This window comes from Chondrus crispus, genomic scaffold (assembly GCF_000350225.1).
Source record: "Chondrus crispus Stackhouse genomic scaffold, scaffold_16, whole genome shotgun sequence".
NCBI lineage: Eukaryota > Rhodophyta > Florideophyceae > Gigartinales > Gigartinaceae > Chondrus > Chondrus crispus.
This window is the reverse complement of record NW_005179046.1, coordinates 111,353-127,634: the sequence shown is the minus strand read 5'-3', so window position 1 is coordinate 127,634 and position 16,282 is coordinate 111,353. Positions and strand designations below refer to the sequence as shown.

Below are 16,282 nucleotides of genomic sequence, written 5' to 3'. Positions count from 1 at the left end.
CTCCGGGTGGCGTTTACCCCGGCCCGACCCCACTCGCCGCCTCCCGCTCCGTCTTAAGCCGCCCGCTCTTCGCCCATCCAGCTCCATGTCGACCGAACCGGCCCCCCAACCACACCCACCCCCGGACCTCGCCGCCATGTCGCCGACCGACCCTGACATGACGCCCAAGGTGTGCATCGCGCGCGCGCCCGCGGGCGGCCCCAACCTGTGGGAGCTGCGCTCGCGCGTCGAGGGCGACTACCCGGACTTCCCGTTCATCGACATCGCCGCCCCGGACTTCTCGCTCTCCGACTACATGGACACCCTGCGCGACATCTTCATGGCCATGGGCATCCCGCGCCAGCACATCACCATCGCCTGGCAGGACCTCACCTGCAACGTCCCCGTCCTCCCGCCGTCCGAGGCCATCCAGACCGTCGTCTCGGCCTTCACCGGCGGCAGGTCCCTGCTCAAGAACGGCGGCGCGAAGCTCAAGCCCAGTCTCGATGATAGCACCTCCACCGCCGCGAAGGACGACCCCACCCCGGAGAGGGCTGACGTCCTCTCGCATGCCTCGGGCTACGTCGAGCCCGGCACTATGTGCCTCGTCCTGGGGCCCTCGGGCTGTGGTAGCAGCTTGCTGCTCAAGCGCCTGGCTGGGAGGCCTATTGGCTCCACGGTTGAACTCGGTGGAAAGGTACTGTTCAACGGCCAGGAGAAGCTCAATGGTTTCCTTCACCCCTCCCATTTCGCCCAGTATGTTGCCCAGTATGACGAGCATCTTGCCCATCTCACCGTCAGGCAGACCTTGGAGTTTGCAGCCGCCTGCAAGTGGCCCACCTGGGTGCCCCATGTCGAGGCCATTCGAAAGAATGACGTCCTCCTCACGGCAAGGATGCTCAAGATTGAGCGCACCTTGGATACCATCATTGGAAATGAGACCCTCAGAGGCGTCAGTGGTGGAGAGAGGAAGAGAGTTACAATTGGCGAAATGCTTGTCGGCATGAATGCTGGTTGCGTCGTCATGGACAACTGGTCCAAGGGGCTGGACAGTAGCACCACCCTTAGCATCACCCGCTCTATGCGTGAGATTGCCGATATCTCTAATGTCCCTGTAATCACTTCCATGCAGGCCCCTGGTGCCGATGCCTTCAAGTTGTTCGATACTCTCTGCGTCATGGAACAGGGACATATCATCTACTTTGGCCCGCGCGATCAGGCTGAGAGTTGGTTCCTCGGCTTGGGATTCCATAGACCTCCGCAACGCTCTGTCCCAGACTTTATTGCCACTGTCGCAAACCCGGCATTGCGCGCCGAGTATCTTCATGTAGACCTTGATATCAATGCCTTGGAGGACGTGCCTCCGACCACGCCTGAGGAGTTTGCAGACCGTTTTGAGAGAAGCGAACTCTCCGCAATGCTTGGACAGAAAGTCATGGAGGCCAGCGCAAGGAAGCCGCTTCCGGAGCCGAACATCGAAATGCCTCACTCCCTTTGGCAGGTTGGACAGAAGGCAACTCTCAACAAACCTCGCCATCAGATCAAGGCCATTGGCAGACGTCAGCTTCAGTTTATAGGAGCAACAAAGGATGCCCTGTTGGCTGACCTCGCTCAAAATCTCATTCTCGGTGTCATGTTGGGCTCTATATTCTGGCAACTAGATAAGGACGCTGCGGGTGCTACCACCAGAGGCGGCTTGTTGTTCCTCGCTCTTTTGTTTATGAGTTTGGCGTCTCTTGCAAAACTTCCGGAAAAGCATGACGACAGGAAAGTCTTCGCCAAGCAACGTTACTCATCCTTTTACAGCGCCTGGCCAGCAATCTTGACGTATACGTTCTTTGATGTCGTCATAGAGATTGCGAGATCTTCCTGCTTCCTCATACCTCTCTATCTGATGGCAGGGATGAGTCTTGGTGGCAGTGCACAAAGACTTCTTTACGCTGTTCTCATCGTCTCCGTTGTTTCCCTCATCATGATCGCTCTTACGCGCTTCTTGGTGGCGGTGTTTGATGACTCGGAGAGTGCGCAGGGCGTTGGTGGTATCTTGACAATCATTCTTATCCTCTTCACCGGATTCATGAAACCGCCCCAGCTCATCGATGAATGGATCAAGTGGCTTTACTGGATCAATCCTTTGCATTATGCATTTGAAGCTCTGCTATTGAATGAATTTGACGGCCTCACGTTTAAATGCGACCCCGAAGAATTGCTCCCGCCACATCCAGCTGTGCCGATGGATTTACGCGTATGTACCGTGGGCGATGGGCTCGAGTTCATAGAGCAAATGTTGGGCGTAACCAACGGACCTATCTTCCGCCTATACTTTTTCCTCGTCTCCCTCGGTTTCCTCGTTGTGTTTGTACTGGTCGCTGCTGTTGCAACTGCTCTGTCCAAGCCATCGGGACACGCATTGAAGCTTAGATCGAAAGCCGATATGAACAGGAGAACGGAGTTGGAGTCTGTGTCGCATTCTGTCTCTATTGATGTTCGGGGTGCCAAAATGAAGACGAATACACGCTTTACGTTCAAGGATGTAGTTTATGCTGTAGCAGATGGGAAGAAGCGTTTGCTGAATGAGATTTCCGGTCATGCCATCGGAGGCAAGGTTGTGCTTTTGATGGGTGAGAGTGGGGCAGGAAAATCAACACTGTTAGATGTTTGCTCGCTGAGGAAGACGATGGGCAAGGGTACTACTATGGATGGAGACATCCGCATCAACGGGGTCCCGATCAGCAAGGAGAAAATTGCCCATTGGACTGGCTATTGCGAACAAAATGACATGCATATCGGGGAAGCAACCGTGAAGGAAGCCGTTTGTTTCAGTGCCAACCTTCGTTTACCAAAAGTAATTAGGAAACGTGAGAAGAATGTTCGTGCCATGGAAACGATTGATTTGTTGGGGCTCACTCCTTTCGCAGATATCCTCGTGAAATCGCTTGGAGCTGGAGAGTTGAAACTCCTCACAATGGCACTAGAGGTGGTGGCCGACCCAATTGTGCTGTTCTTGGATGAGCCGACCAGTGGAATTTCAGCATCGAGCGCCTTAGTGGTGGCTAATGCTCTGCGCAAGATCGCTGACACAGGAACCAGCGTGATATGCACAGTTCATCAGCCAAGCACGGAGGTGTTTGCCATGTTTGACCAACTGTTGCTCTTGAAGCGTGGTGGAAAGCAAGTGTACTTCGGTGACATCGGTGAAGGTGGTGGCGCTATCAGAAACTACTTCCGCTCCAGGGGTGCACCTGAGATGGAGGAGGACACAAATCCGGCTGATTGGATGTTGGATGTCATCGCAGATGAGAGCAAAGACTGGTCAGGGGAATGGAGAGACAGTGAGGAGAGAAGGAAAACTGTGGATGAAGTTGAAGAGCTTGCAAAACCCGAGGATGATGTGGATTCATCAGAAGGCTCCTTCCAGGGTATTGGACTCCAGAAGCAGTTGTTTGAAGTGGTTCGAAGGCTATTCTGGCGATACTGGCGTCTTCCAGAATACAATCTTACGAGGGTTGTATTGATGCTTGCCATTGCCCTACTGATCGGTGTTTTATACCTTCGCGACGTTGAAGATACGCAGGTGGGGGCCCAAGTAGCATTCGCAGCGCTGTTCCTGACTGTGATACCCAGCAGTTTGAGTGCGCAAAACGTCATTCCACCTACAGTGAATGGACGCTCGGTGTTTTACAGGGAAATCGCATCAGGGACATATAAGCCGCTCTCTTTCCACTTTGCATTAGGGCTGGTTGAAATTCCCTTCACCTTCGTCGCCACCCTCGTTTTCACAATTGTGTTCTACTTCATGGTTGGATTGGATGCTGCTCGTTTTGGATACTTCTTTTTGGCAGCTCAGCTGCTCTACTACTTTTCCGTTGTCCTCGGGGTGATGTTGGCAAGTATTACCCCATCTATCGCCCTTGCTGAAATGATTGCGAGCTCATTCACATCCGTGTTCAATGTTCTCTCTGGGTTCTTTATCACGAAAAACGCCATGCCCGTGTGGTGGCGGTGGAGTACCTGGATAAATCCGTTTTTCTACTACCTTTCTGGTATCGTCCAGAATCAGATGAATGACAGGGACTTCACTTGCAAACCTACTGAGCTCTTGGAATTCGGGCTGCCTGAAGGCTTTGCCACTTGCGAGGAAATTCCGGACAGCAACTTTGGGACTGTGATAAGAAATGGCATTAGTACATGTACTTTCTGTCCCATTCCGAACGGCCAAGTGCTGATTGAGAGGTTCAGCGCTGATGATGTCAATAAGTGGGTTGGTCTTGTGGCCATTGGCGTGTCAATCATGGTTTGCCGTGTAGTCGCTGGATATGCATTTGCAAGGATTCGGTTCTTGTCGAGGTGACGGACTCCTATTTTGTCCAGTATGAACAAATAAACTGAGGTATATGTAGTTTTTATTCGAGTTATACTGCATTTGGGTTTGAGAAAGGATCGTGAGGGTCGAAGCAGTGTTTCTACTAGGTCAGCCAGCTGCTTGCCTGATACCTTTTAAGTGGGAAGAGTTAGCAGACTTCTCGGATCTTCACGCTTTTGTACTTCATGCCCATGGCTCTTGCTTTTCAAACGGTAAAATACAAGCAATAGGACCCCGTTCGCGTCACGCGGACACGAGAATTGTTGTGTGATGCGTAAGCTCTGAAGCGTGGAGGATGGAAGACGTAGGTGCACATTGTCCTCTAGTGTTGTGCTTCATGACGTATCTTTTCATTCCAGACGTTTTTCAAATTCATTGATATCTTTTGCTACTAGGTTTCTTGGTCATCACTGGCATAGTGGACCGTGCTGCTCTTAAGACCTACTGGAAAATAACACATCAGGAAAATCCCTTACTCTCTGTCCTGTGGTCAGTACACCCAAGGCAAAATTGGCATGTTAATTCTTGCTTCCGTTCGTAGCTAGCTGTCGTTGGACTTATCTTTCCCTCACAATCAGCGAATCCGTCTAATGTAATGTCTACTTTTTCTTTCGTCCGAATAAACGCATGCCTCTAGATTTTTTGTATCCAACAACTACTTCAACTTGTGGATCATCCCGACCCTTGCTCTCATCCGTGTTCGAGTTGATGCTGACCTCTGACGGATCATCTACATTGGCTTCACTCTTCCGAGAGCCCATACCGCTCGCCGATGTTGCTCTTCCTGCTTCCAGTGCTTTCGCTTGCATAGCCCTTGACATTGCTAGCTCGACAGGGAGAGGGGGAAGCATCACGCGAATGCGTTGAACTGGGTCGGCCAGTGCTCCCACTGCCTCTACAAAGGCGTTTGGAGTCAAAACACTTGACCCACCAATTACTATATTAGCTTCCCTCTTTGCGCACACCTCGTACATCGCACGGACCTCAGAATAAGAAACGCCACCAACAACAAAGATTATATACAAATGGCCAGTTTCAGCCAGCCGAAATTTGTCATCATCAGATGCGGTTGATTGTTTAGATTCTCCTCGACCGAAAGCCTTCATGGCTGAAGCGACTGAAGCAGAATGAGAGCGGACAGCTGCCCCACCATACCGTAATGCTGCCTTTCCAGTCATATGACTAGATCTCTCGCTATCGTTTTGATCGCTCACGGACGACTCGCCAAGTGAAGCAATGATGGAATCTACGGACACAGACCCAATCTCTGGGAAGTCGCTTGTGTCGAGTTCGTCATCAACGAGGTCCATCATAACACTGCGCAGGGGTGGGTGATAGCGTGCGACGTCGTATTCCAGTTCGTCTTGCTCTTCAAGACCGTGTCGCCTCCTTCGTATGGCGTTGTCTTTCTTCACTTGTTTGGCTTGCCGGCGATGCTCATATTTTTGCTTCAGTTTTGCTGCGACCGTGTCGGCATTGTCGCCGCCCACATGCGTATTTTGTGTGGCCTTGTAACTGCTAAGTCCTGAGCTGGCGATCGTCAAGAGTTTCTCCAGCCCCATCAAAGGTGCCCCCCCGCTGCCATCTTCATTCACGATATCTCTGATTTTGCTGCGGAGAAGTTTAGACCTGTAGGTTGCAGACTGTGCAAGAGCGGAGTTTTCACCTCCCAACCCTGGCAGTCCCTCGGCGATGACTAAGGCTATCATCACAAGACGGATTCGATGACATGGAGGCACCCTGCTGTCATCAAGAACTGCAGTGATGCATTCTAGCATTGCCTCTGGCCGTATTCTTGTTCCTTCTGAAGTCCGTCCTTGAAGCAAATCTTGTTCTACAAGAGCAAGATCCGTCAGCCCTTGCGTGGAGCCAAGTTCCAGGCACTCTCTAGCAGCCCGAATGTGCATTGCATGCTTGTCGGCGCGCAGCTGTGAATTGGGTAGTGCTCGCACGGCGGCGCTCATGTCCTTGATGTCGACATCACTTGTGCCCTTCCCCCGAATCTTGAAGGCAGCATCTGTTTCAAGAAATTCCTTCAAGGACGCTTGGGCCTTTGCAAGGGCTTCCTCAATAAACATAGAGCGAATGTCAGTCCATACTGGGTCGTTTTCCTCGTCATCGATCTGAAGCCAGTTCTTCTTCTCAGTATTCTTTTCATCCGGGACCTCAACATGTGCACCACCAGGTTTCTGGTAGTTGAGCTTGAGGAGGTCATGCGCCATTGCTTGATACGAATATTCATGCACAAGTGGAGTGGTGAGATCTGCAATACGGTCGACAATAAGCAAAGTGGCTTTCACAGGAGACCCAACTTCGTCGGCGTCCCCACTTCCCCCCTCTACGACTTTCTCTTTATCGCCGGTTGTGTTGGCGCGACGTTCAATTCGTGCTGTTTCGAGCTGCTCCTTGACCAAACTGGCTACTGTCTTTGATGTGCCAGACGTAGCATCACAACGGACAGTCCAGTCTATAGACGGGGCGAGAATTCCACATGCCTCCGTTACGCGTTCTGATATCGTAGCCATTTCCTCGCGCGCATTCCCGTCGTCCGCGTAAATTTGTGGAAGCGAACTCGCCGGGCGTCCCAAGCTAAACAGGCGTGATTCAAGGGCAAGAAAGGCGACGTCTAGCTCGACGAGCGTGCGGACACGGCGCAACAAGGCCACGTTCCCTCTCAAGACGTCCATCTGAAAATCGGGAAGGCGGGAGGTGAAGAAAATGTGATACTCCCTGTATTGGGTTGCCTGCTCGGACGCGAGTTGCTGGACGGATTCGGCGGACGGAGTGATAAAGTAGAGAGCTGGGATGCGTGGGAGGGGTTCGCGTCGCATGTCGAGCATCTCGACAATGCTGATGCCTTCGTTGACAAGGTCGTTGACTTGAAGGGCGGCGGAGAGAATGCGGAGGGATTCGCGATCGACGACGAGGACTTTCCATTTGTTGGAGCCGGACTCGACCTTGCGAATCATGCCGTCGAGCAGGCGGGTCTGCAGAGCCTTCCGCAGCCCGCCTGACAGAGTCGCCATGACAGAGTTTGCGGTGTGGATGAGAGGTTGATGCAGTTGTAATGCTGAGGAGCTGCTGAGGAGATGTGCGAGTTGATTTTGTTTTCTCGAAAGTCGTAGCTGAGCGGAACAGGAGTGAGCAGTTTGGGTTGAAAGGAGGCTCCTGGAGGTAAGGGTTGACTATGTATGATGATGATGATTGGGTGCTCCCTCAAAGGAAATTGTAAGCAGAAATCGGGGCTTGTGTTGTCTGACCATGCGCTGTATCATACAGGGTACACTGTTGTGACGTAAGAAAATGAGATTTTTATTGTGACCAACGAAAAAATCGGCGAAATCATTTTTATTGAACAGCGATGCTTCTGCTTCGGCCCTTCCTTCTGGAGAACAATGGTGTTTGCCTTCTCCTTCTCCTTGGTCTGCTTCGGCCATTCCTTCTGGAGAACAATGCCGTTTGCCTTCTCCTTGGTGTCTCATCGCCCGTACAGTAGATCCTATACGGTGTATACTACCGTACGGGGACTAACGCTCATGTTCTCAGAATATATAAACGTAGCTGTATCCCCGCGCCTCTCAACCAAGCCTGAAATCCGTGATCGGGCATGTCTGCACAAGTAGTAGGTTGCAGTCTTCCCGGTCGCGTGCGACCATGCCGGGCAAAGTCGTGAAAATGGAAATTAACCTACTACAGTACCCCGTTTTTGTTCGTGAAAGACTCTAGCAGTTTTATCGCCAACTAGTCGAACCGCCTCGCTCGTTCTACCTTTGCACACTTGAACAAATCGGCAGGTCCTCTACATACGTAGCGTACGGTATACTGTACTGTACCTCAGTCAAAAGTTTCCATCGGGCAAGAGTCCTTCAAAATCTGCAACATACCCTCTGTCCAAACGTCGGAGGAATTGAGACATGGGATCAAGTCTAGACTCTCGCCGCCCGCCTCAATGAAGTCTTCCTTGCCGCGGATGCCAATTTCCTCCAGAGTCTCCAGGCAATCGGCTGTGAACGAGGGGACGACGACCGCTAGTCTCTTGACGCCGGCCTTGGCCAATTTGACCAGTTCAAAATCGGTGTACGGTTGGATCCAGACGGGCCCCGCAGCCGACAACCTCGACTGGAAGGCGATGGAGTACTTGCCGTCTGGGATCTCGCACGCGGCGGCGATGCGGCGGGCCGAGGCGAAGCTCTGGGCGCGGTAGCAATTGCGGTTGGCCTGGACGATGGAGGAGCAGCAGTTCTCCTGTTTTTGGCACAGCAGGCCGGTTTCGTCTGTAAGTTCACAGTGCTGTTGCGGGACGCCGTGGAAGGACATGAGCAAGTGGTCATATTTTTTGCACCCGACGCCAATGACGTCGCGAATAATAGAGGCGTACGAGTTGACGTAGGCGGGATGGTCGAAGAAGGCCGGGACCGTGTGCAGGTAGGGCGTGGAGTAGACTTTTGCGGCGGCTTTGTACACAATTTCGATCGCTGCTCCCGTGGAGGAGCTGGCATACTGCGGGTACATGGGGACGACAATGACTCTGTCGACGCCTCTGGCGCGGAAGTCTTCCATGACGGTGTAGACGTTGGGCTCACAGTACTGCATGCCGATGGCGACGTCATACTTTTCGCCGAGGCGGGCGGCGAGCTTCTCGGCAAAGTCCTGCGAGTGGAAGAGGAGCGGGGAGCCGCGTTCGTCGTCCCAGATGGAGGCGTAGGCCTCGGCGGACTCTGCCGGGCGCTTGGGCAGGATGAAGAGGTTGAGGACGAACCATTTGAGGAAGGGGTTGAGGTCGACGACGCGCGGATCGCCTAGGAACTGGCGGAGATACTCGCGGACGTCCGAAACGGAGAGCGAGGCTGGGGTGCCGATGTTGACGAGCAGGATGCCGGTTCGTCCGCGGAAGGGCGGGGAGACCTCCGGGGCGAGCTCTGCCTGGGACTCGAGCGGGGCGGGGGTGACGGTGGTGGAGGACGGGGTGGCGGCCGCGGTGGCGCGCGGGGGTGTGAGAAGGGGGCGGCGGTTGGGGCGGCGGGGGGAGAGGGTGCGGGTGCGGGTGCGGGTGAAGGAGGAGACGGGGCGGAGGGCGAGCGGCGGGGTGGGTAAGAAGGCCATGGCGGGCAAGTTACGGAGAGAGGGGGACAAGGACGGTGGGGGAGGAGATCGGGGCGACATGGTGGATGTGGCTGATGAGTTCTGTGAGCATAGGGGTGGGGGGATGGGTGGGGGGATGGGCGGGGGTTTTGCACTGGTGGGCATTTTCGTTGGTGTGATATTTTGAGCCGCTTGTGGCTCAACGCAAAGGGCGGCGTGAGCTCGACAAAATCTCGCATGTTGCTTTACAGTGCCTCTGCTTTTATTTTTCTAACTTTCAGGGGGGCCGATGCTACAGTATACCGCAGGACGGGCTTTACAGACTCACACATTTGAGTCGGGCATGATAGGGTCGAGCCGGGATAAGGCATGCGGGCGAGGGTGGCAGCTACAGTAAGGCGCTGGGAGAGACGAGGCTTGGCGGTTCCAAACAACAAATGCCATACTGTTTCATACTGGTTTCAACAACCCCGATGGCTCCCTTCCGTGGGGATTGGGGAGTGTGATGGAGGAAGAAAATTGCCATAGCTCTCTCCGTCGCCGTTTACGGTGAGGGGGGAGCCATTAGTACTTAATGGTATCATACAACAGGGAGAGCGTCTGGCGGCCGGCTTCATGATGTGATGACTGGCGTGCCGTATAGGCTGTGCCTTATCTCCTGATGTTGTACTGTACTACCTGGATGGAACCACAATGGTGGGTGTCTCAGCATGATCAACGCTACGCTCATATACTGTAAGCTATCCTCCTCAGCCGCATTTCGCTAAAAAAAGCAGAGAAAAGGAGAAACAATATTCAAAACTAATGTTTTTTAGCCACCCAAACCGCGGACATTACAGTTGTAGCACAACTACTGTACTTGTACTCTAGTGTATCTCTCTGGCCGTGTTTTGCCCGCCGCCTGCGCCGCCTGCGCCGCCTGCGCCGCCTGCGCCGCCTGCACCACTGTACACTCTTCGGAAAAGGGTACGAAGGTACTGACTGCACTGTACCCAAGGGTAATTTACTGTCGCAAAAATCTCAGTCTCGCCTCCGCACTCACGACAGTCCGTACCAAATGTCTTTCAGGCGACCCAGAGTTCCTTTCCTCTTCGGTGTCCCGTTAGGCATATCACCTCGCTCCTCGTGCGCCCGTGCAATTTCTCCCAGAAACGTGAACAGCACTTGCACTCCCTGCAAGTAATTCCTCTTGCTCATCTTCTCATTCTCAGAATGCGCCCCATCATCGCTCTGCCCCAACGGAAGTAGCATCGTCTCCACCCCGAGCTTTTCCTGTAGCAACCCAGCCACCGGAATGCTCCCTCCCTCCCGCGTCAGATCCGGTTTCACCCCATAAACCTTCAATAGTGCCGCCGCCCCACTCTGGTACAGCGGACACCGCGGGTCGGCCAGCCATGCCTTGGACGACGTCGACGTCACAGTCATTTTGTTTGCTGATTTCAATTCCGCAAATCGCTTTTCCAGCACTGCCTTCACCGACTCCTCTACCGCCTTTCCGTCCTGTCCGGGCACTAGTCGAATCGAAAATTTACCCGTCGCCGCCCCCGGGATCACCGTCTTAAACCCTTCCCCAGAGTACCCGCCCTCGATTCCGTGAATCGACAGCGACGGATATCGCCACCGGTTCATCAAAACTTCCTTCTCATTCTCTCCCAATAACGCTGGCACATCCCCTGCCTCGTGTCGAAATGCTTCTGCGTCAAAAGTAATCCCTTTGTACAATTCTGTCTCTGCTTCCGTTATAGGCGTCGCCGACTTCCGCCCGCAATTCTCAATCCCAATGTCCCCATGCCCATATTCCGATACGGCTGCCAGCAATTGAATCACGTCAGTCATCGGCTCTGCAATGCATCCTCCGTAAACCCCCGAGTGTAACGTCTGTGTTCCAGCCTTCACCTCGCAGTGGAACGTCGCAAGCCCGCGAAGACCATACGTCAGACATGGCTTGTCCGTGGTAACCCAATAATTGTCCGTAATGACCACATAATCGACATTGGATAGGAAACCACCCTTCGACTCGCGCTCGAGAAGATCGTCAAGGCATTCGCTATTGGACTCTTCCATGCCCTCGAGACAAAACTTGACATTCACTGGTAGCTCGAGCTCAAGTTCTCGATGAATCTCAATCGCCCATAACCAGGCAAGAATCGGGCCCTTGTCATCCGTACTACCGCGACCGTACAGTTTTCCATCAACTTCTGACAGAGTGAAAGGATCCGTCGACCACCCATCCGCCTCGGCAGCTGGCTGCACGTCATAGTGGCCGTAGACGAGAACGGTAGGTTTTTGCCGCGGCTTTCCCGCAGAAAACTCAGCAAGAATGACGGGAGGAAGGTCGTACCGCGAGCCGTCGTCGAGCTCTTGGAAGCCGACCAGGACTTTGTCTGACGAGCCGCCGAGTTCCTCTATCCAGCGGTGGAGAAGATCAGCCATTGCGAAGCAGTCATCGCGACACGAGAGATCTGTGGAGACGGAACGGATGGCCACGGCCTCGGCGAGGCGTTCGATATAGATGTGGGCGTTGGTGTTGATGAGCTTGCGGGCCTCGTTGAACATGTGGGGTCTGGGGGGCGGCTCCGCGACAGGGCCGGCTTCCCTGCTCAGAGGAGAGGTGACTTCTACCATCGGGGAGGGTATTGATGGAAGGGTGCGGGAGTGAGAGTGCAAGTGGGTTCTGTTTCTGTTGAGAGAGTGGCGAGGCGAGGGATGGTGGGCGGACTTTGGTGAGTGAATTTTGGTGAGTGATAAAGAGATGCGGGCAGGCGTGGGACGAAGCCCCCGGACGAAGCAGGGAGAGAGGCATAGCAGGTGGTGAGGGCGAGGTGTCAGCACAGAGTTGGACAGTGAAGAGAGAGAGAAGGCAGTAATTGGCACACTTGTATTTTGTGCAGAACGGTCGTTGCACAGTATTTTCGGACACGTGTAACGGATCCCAGCGTTGTACAGTATCCCGCGCCAGCGGTGCACTCATCCCAGTATCAGTCAACATAGACACCTCGGACACATCATGAATGACGTTTTTGTATTTTACACGTGTCAAAGCAATACATTTAGTGTGGCAGTCGCTGGGAACGGCCGGCAGTCGTCGACCGGGCCCGTCGTCGACAACATGGGCAGGCGTTTACTGTAATGGTGTAGCGGAGGACAACGGGACAGCACAGCCGGCGAATCATTGCCGTTTCTGCAAACAACCGGGCCAAAGCGGCCAAAGAGGAAGTGCCACGTGGACACGGAACAGCTCTGTCATCGCTGTTCATGGAACTTCCATGGTCCCTGGTTCGGGAAGATATCACACAATCATATGGTATGATCTACTCTCTCACTCGAAGAAGCGACCGTCGCCTCTACAAATCAATTTTTTGCCTCACGAACGGCAGTACAGATAGATGCCTTTCAATGCAAACACAACGGATACCCCTTTTACACACACACCGTCACACCGCTTTTGCTTCGCGGTCACCGAGTGTTGCCGTCTTTGTTGAGTACCACATCGCAAGTACTACGCAACGCCCTTGCCTCCAATCTTGGAGCGCCCCTGCCCTTCCGCTTTGTCCCCGAGCCCCCACTTTACCCGTTTCCGCAATCATATCGCAACGCCTTTCCCTGTTTTCACTCTTCTACCAATTCTTCCATATCCTTGTGCTCCTCGTCTGCACCTGCATCCATCGACACAAATCCTGTCCATTGTCTCTGATTTCCCCCATCCTTCCACGTCACCACCGTCTACCATCCTTCTCGCCGGACCCCCTTCTCAATCGCTTTCTCACACCCACATCTCCTCATCATGGGCGAAAAGGACAAGGCACAGGACGACGATGGAGATCGCGCCGTTCAGGTCTGGAAGATCAAGAAGCTCATTAAAGCACTAGAGCAGGCCCGTGGTAACGGAACAAGCATGATCTCACTAATTATCCCTCCTCGAGATCAAACCTCCCGCGTTAACAAGATGCTCAGTGACGAGTACGGGACCGCTTCAAATATCAAGTCCCGTGTCAACCGTCAATCCGTTCTCAGTGCCATCACCTCAACTCAGCAGCGTCTCAAGCTCTACCCCAAGGTACCTGACAACGGACTCGTTATCTACTGTGGTACAATTATGAACGACCAGAACAAGGAGCGTGAGGTCCTTGTTGACTTTGAACCGTTTAAGCCCATCAACACTTCTCTGTATTTGTGCGATAACAAATTCCACACAGAGGCTTTGGCGAGTCTACTAGAATCTGACGAGAAGTTTGGCTTTATCGTAATGGACGGAAATGGTGCTTTGTTCGGCTTGTTGACAGGCAACACCCGATCCGTTCTTCACAAGTTTTCCGTTGATCTTCCGAAGAAGCACGGTCGCGGAGGTCAGTCCGCATTGCGTTTTGCTCGCCTGCGGTTAGAGAAGCGCCATAACTTTGTCCGAAAAGTAGCAGAAATCGCAGTTACCCAGTTCATTCCGGATGGTCAAAAGGTCAACGTCACTGGTCTTATTCTTGCGGGTTCCGCAGACTTCAAAACAGAACTGTATACTTCAGAACTATTTGACCAGCGGCTGAAGGCCAAGGTCTTGAAGACGGTAGATGTCAGCTATGGAGGCGAAAATGGCTTCAACCAGGCCATTGACCTCTCAGCAGAGACACTTGGCAATGTCAAGTTTATTCAGGAAAAGAAGCTTGTACAAAGGTATTTCGACGAAATTTCCAAAGACACAAACAAGTATTGCTTCGGCGTAAGGGATACTATGTTGGCGTTGGAGCAAGGTGCTGTTGAGATTCTTATTGCTTGGGAGAATATGGAACACACCAGGCTTGAGCTTGAAAATCCACAGACAAATGAAAAGGTCATCAAGATCTTGAGCAAGCAGGAAATGAATGACATGTCACATTTCGTTGATCAGGAAACAAAGGTCGAACTTGAGACTCGGGAACAAGAACCTTTTGTCGACTGGATGGCCGCGCATTACAAGGACTTCGGCACAACTCTAGAATTCATCACCGATCGATCACAAGAAGGTGCACAATTTGTGCAGGGCTTTGGTGGTATCGGTGGGTTAATGCGATATGAGGTCAACTTCGAAGCGTTCGAGGAGCCTGAGGAAGACGAAGACTGGGAGGACCTTTTGGCTTAGAATGTTAACATGTGAAAAGGTTTGAACCATGCACAGAGAAGCGTCCCTAGTTGCAAATGGACGCATGACAGTTGCTGGGTAGACGGGAACATGGGTAGGGGTATGTGACTCTGCAAGTAGGGTTAACTGCGTGATTTTGTTTACGGAAATAGATAAAGCGCTGAAAATGTTCTCGGTTGGAGGATGTCTCCCGTGGAGGTGTCCGTTATCTCTTGTTCTTCATGCCGTAGACAAGGTCACTTTTCGCGGTGCTTACGTGGGGCCTTTTGAACCTCCACGCCCTACCCTCTTCTAGAACTGTTCTTACGACACTGATATGCAACTGCAACTCCTCTGTTGCTGAAGAAATGCATATGAATACTCGGGAACAGACACGTGATTACAGAACAGGCATGATCTCAGTTCTTTTCCCTCCCCGAGATTGCACCTCTCGCATAAACAATGCGCTCAGTTATGAGTACGGGATCTCTCTACATCTGAACTTCCGTGCCAAGTTCATTCTGTTCTCAGTACTCATCACGCCGACTCAGCCACGTTTCAAGCTCTGTTCAAAGGTACTTGACTTGACATCTACAGCGGTACATATACGCATGGCCAGCACACGGAGCGTGAGATTCTCGCCAAACTTGAGCCGAAATTCGTGTATGGCCGTGAAAGATGCCTAGAGAGATGTCTCCGACTGCAGGGAGGCGTATGATAGTTGCTGAGTAGACCGAAAGATGAGTATGAATATATCACTCTAGGTAGGACTGAGTGTTTGATCTTGTTTTACACGATTAATATCATGAATGCGCCGAACAAGTTGCTGGGATGGGGGGTGTCTCCCATGAAGGGTTCGTTACCGCTTATACTTTTTCTTCTCGTAGACAAGGTCGATTTTCGCAGTGCCAACGTTGACGATTTTCGGGCAACCGTCCCTATCCTTTTCCAGAACTGTACATTCAAAACAGTAGAATGCATCAGAAACTCCCGTGCCACCACAAACAATGCATTTTCCCTACGCGAAAGTTAAGTTGAATGCAGAATCGGGGAGTAAAACGTAGAATGAGAATGTGTCAGATCCCTTGCGATTTGATATCATTCTTTGGTTTCGAAGCGACTTTTCGTCAAGAGAGAGATGTCCTACCTGGAAAGTTCCGTAGTTGCACTCGTCACAAATTCTTGCCTCTGTCGTTTGCGACACTAGCGAATCGCATACGACACATTTCCCCTCACAGCGTTGACAGAGCTTGCCAACGACTATGCCGGGCTGTTTGCGGCACATAATTAAATCTGGGTGATGACGGGACATATTCTTCCCGATGGAGGCAACTCGTTGATACTGTTGTGGAAGAAAAGTGGCGTCAGGAGAGCCTCAGTTGGTGAAGTACGGGCAAAGCGTGGTATCGTCCGGCCGCGACAAACGATGAAATGCTCTTTCAGGCTTCTTTCTGTAGATGCGTTACCGGGGCAGATTAATTCTTGTGGCTGCAAACTTAGCCTTTCAAGACCCTTTAGACACCAAGCATGACGGCTGGCCGGGTGTTTGTGTTTCGAAGCCAAGTAGTAAACAGGAAAATGAATGACATACGAACTCCTCAGCTCTTTTGCTGCATACAGATCACTGCTGTGTTGTACAGTACCAAGGGTACCCTTGGGTACTCTATACTGTACCGGTACTGTAGCGCATGCCATGTAGACTACATGACAAGGGTACCGCAATGAGATCTAGACTACTTGATGATAATTTTTAAAGTTCTGCGGAGGAG

At 52.4% G+C, this 16,282-nt stretch overlaps 8 protein-coding genes; 2 read left to right on the top strand and 6 right to left on the bottom strand.

Annotated features, from left to right (window-relative positions):
- The first annotated feature begins 295 nt into the window (after window positions 1-295).
- Window positions 296-4,574, top strand: CHC_T00002879001 (hypothetical protein). XM_005714276.1 is given in 2 exon segments: window positions 296-4,330; window positions 4,331-4,574. 1 exon segment carries the CDS (start codon window positions 296-298, stop codon window positions 4,328-4,330), a length of 4,035 nt encoding a protein of 1,344 aa, XP_005714333.1. The 3' UTR covers window positions 4,331-4,574.
- Window positions 4,575-4,840: 266 nt separating this feature from the next.
- On the bottom strand, window positions 4,841-7,368 carry CHC_T00002878001 (hypothetical protein). XM_005714275.1 is given in 2 exon segments: window positions 4,841-4,941; window positions 4,942-7,368. 1 exon segment carries the CDS (start codon window positions 7,366-7,368, stop codon window positions 4,942-4,944), a length of 2,427 nt encoding a protein of 808 aa, XP_005714332.1. The 3' UTR covers window positions 4,841-4,941.
- Window positions 7,369-8,045: 677 nt separating this feature from the next.
- CHC_T00008918001 (ferrochelatase) lies at window positions 8,046-9,445 on the bottom strand. XM_005714274.1 is given in 2 exon segments: window positions 8,046-8,176; window positions 8,177-9,445. The coding sequence occupies 1 exon segment, from the start codon at window positions 9,443-9,445 to the stop codon at window positions 8,177-8,179; it is 1,269 nt and encodes a 422-aa protein (XP_005714331.1). The 3' UTR covers window positions 8,046-8,176.
- A 1,017-nt stretch (window positions 9,446-10,462) lies between these two features.
- On the bottom strand, window positions 10,463-11,980 carry CHC_T00002877001 (hypothetical protein). Its single transcript, XM_005714273.1, has one exon. It carries the CDS (start codon window positions 11,978-11,980, stop codon window positions 10,463-10,465), a length of 1,518 nt encoding a protein of 505 aa, XP_005714330.1.
- Window positions 11,981-13,208: 1,228 nt separating this feature from the next.
- CHC_T00008673001 (Peptide chain release factor eRF, subunit 1) lies at window positions 13,209-14,534 on the top strand. The gene has a single exon (XM_005714272.1). The coding sequence runs from the start codon at window positions 13,209-13,211 to the stop codon at window positions 14,532-14,534; it is 1,326 nt and encodes a 441-aa protein (XP_005714329.1).
- A 122-nt stretch (window positions 14,535-14,656) lies between these two features.
- On the bottom strand, window positions 14,657-15,494 carry CHC_T00002876001 (hypothetical protein). XM_005714271.1 is given in 2 exon segments: window positions 14,657-15,302; window positions 15,303-15,494. The coding sequence occupies 1 exon segment, from the start codon at window positions 15,492-15,494 to the stop codon at window positions 15,303-15,305; it is 192 nt and encodes a 63-aa protein (XP_005714328.1). The 3' UTR covers window positions 14,657-15,302.
- A 37-nt stretch (window positions 15,495-15,531) lies between these two features.
- On the bottom strand, window positions 15,532-15,798 carry CHC_T00002875001 (hypothetical protein). Its single transcript, XM_005714270.1, has one exon. The coding sequence runs from the start codon at window positions 15,796-15,798 to the stop codon at window positions 15,532-15,534; it is 267 nt and encodes an 88-aa protein (XP_005714327.1).
- Window positions 15,799-15,800: 2 nt separating this feature from the next.
- On the bottom strand, window positions 15,801-16,208 carry CHC_T00002874001 (hypothetical protein). Its single transcript, XM_005714269.1, has one exon. The coding sequence runs from the start codon at window positions 16,206-16,208 to the stop codon at window positions 15,801-15,803; it is 408 nt and encodes a 135-aa protein (XP_005714326.1).
- Between the last annotated feature and the right edge of the window lie 74 nt (window positions 16,209-16,282).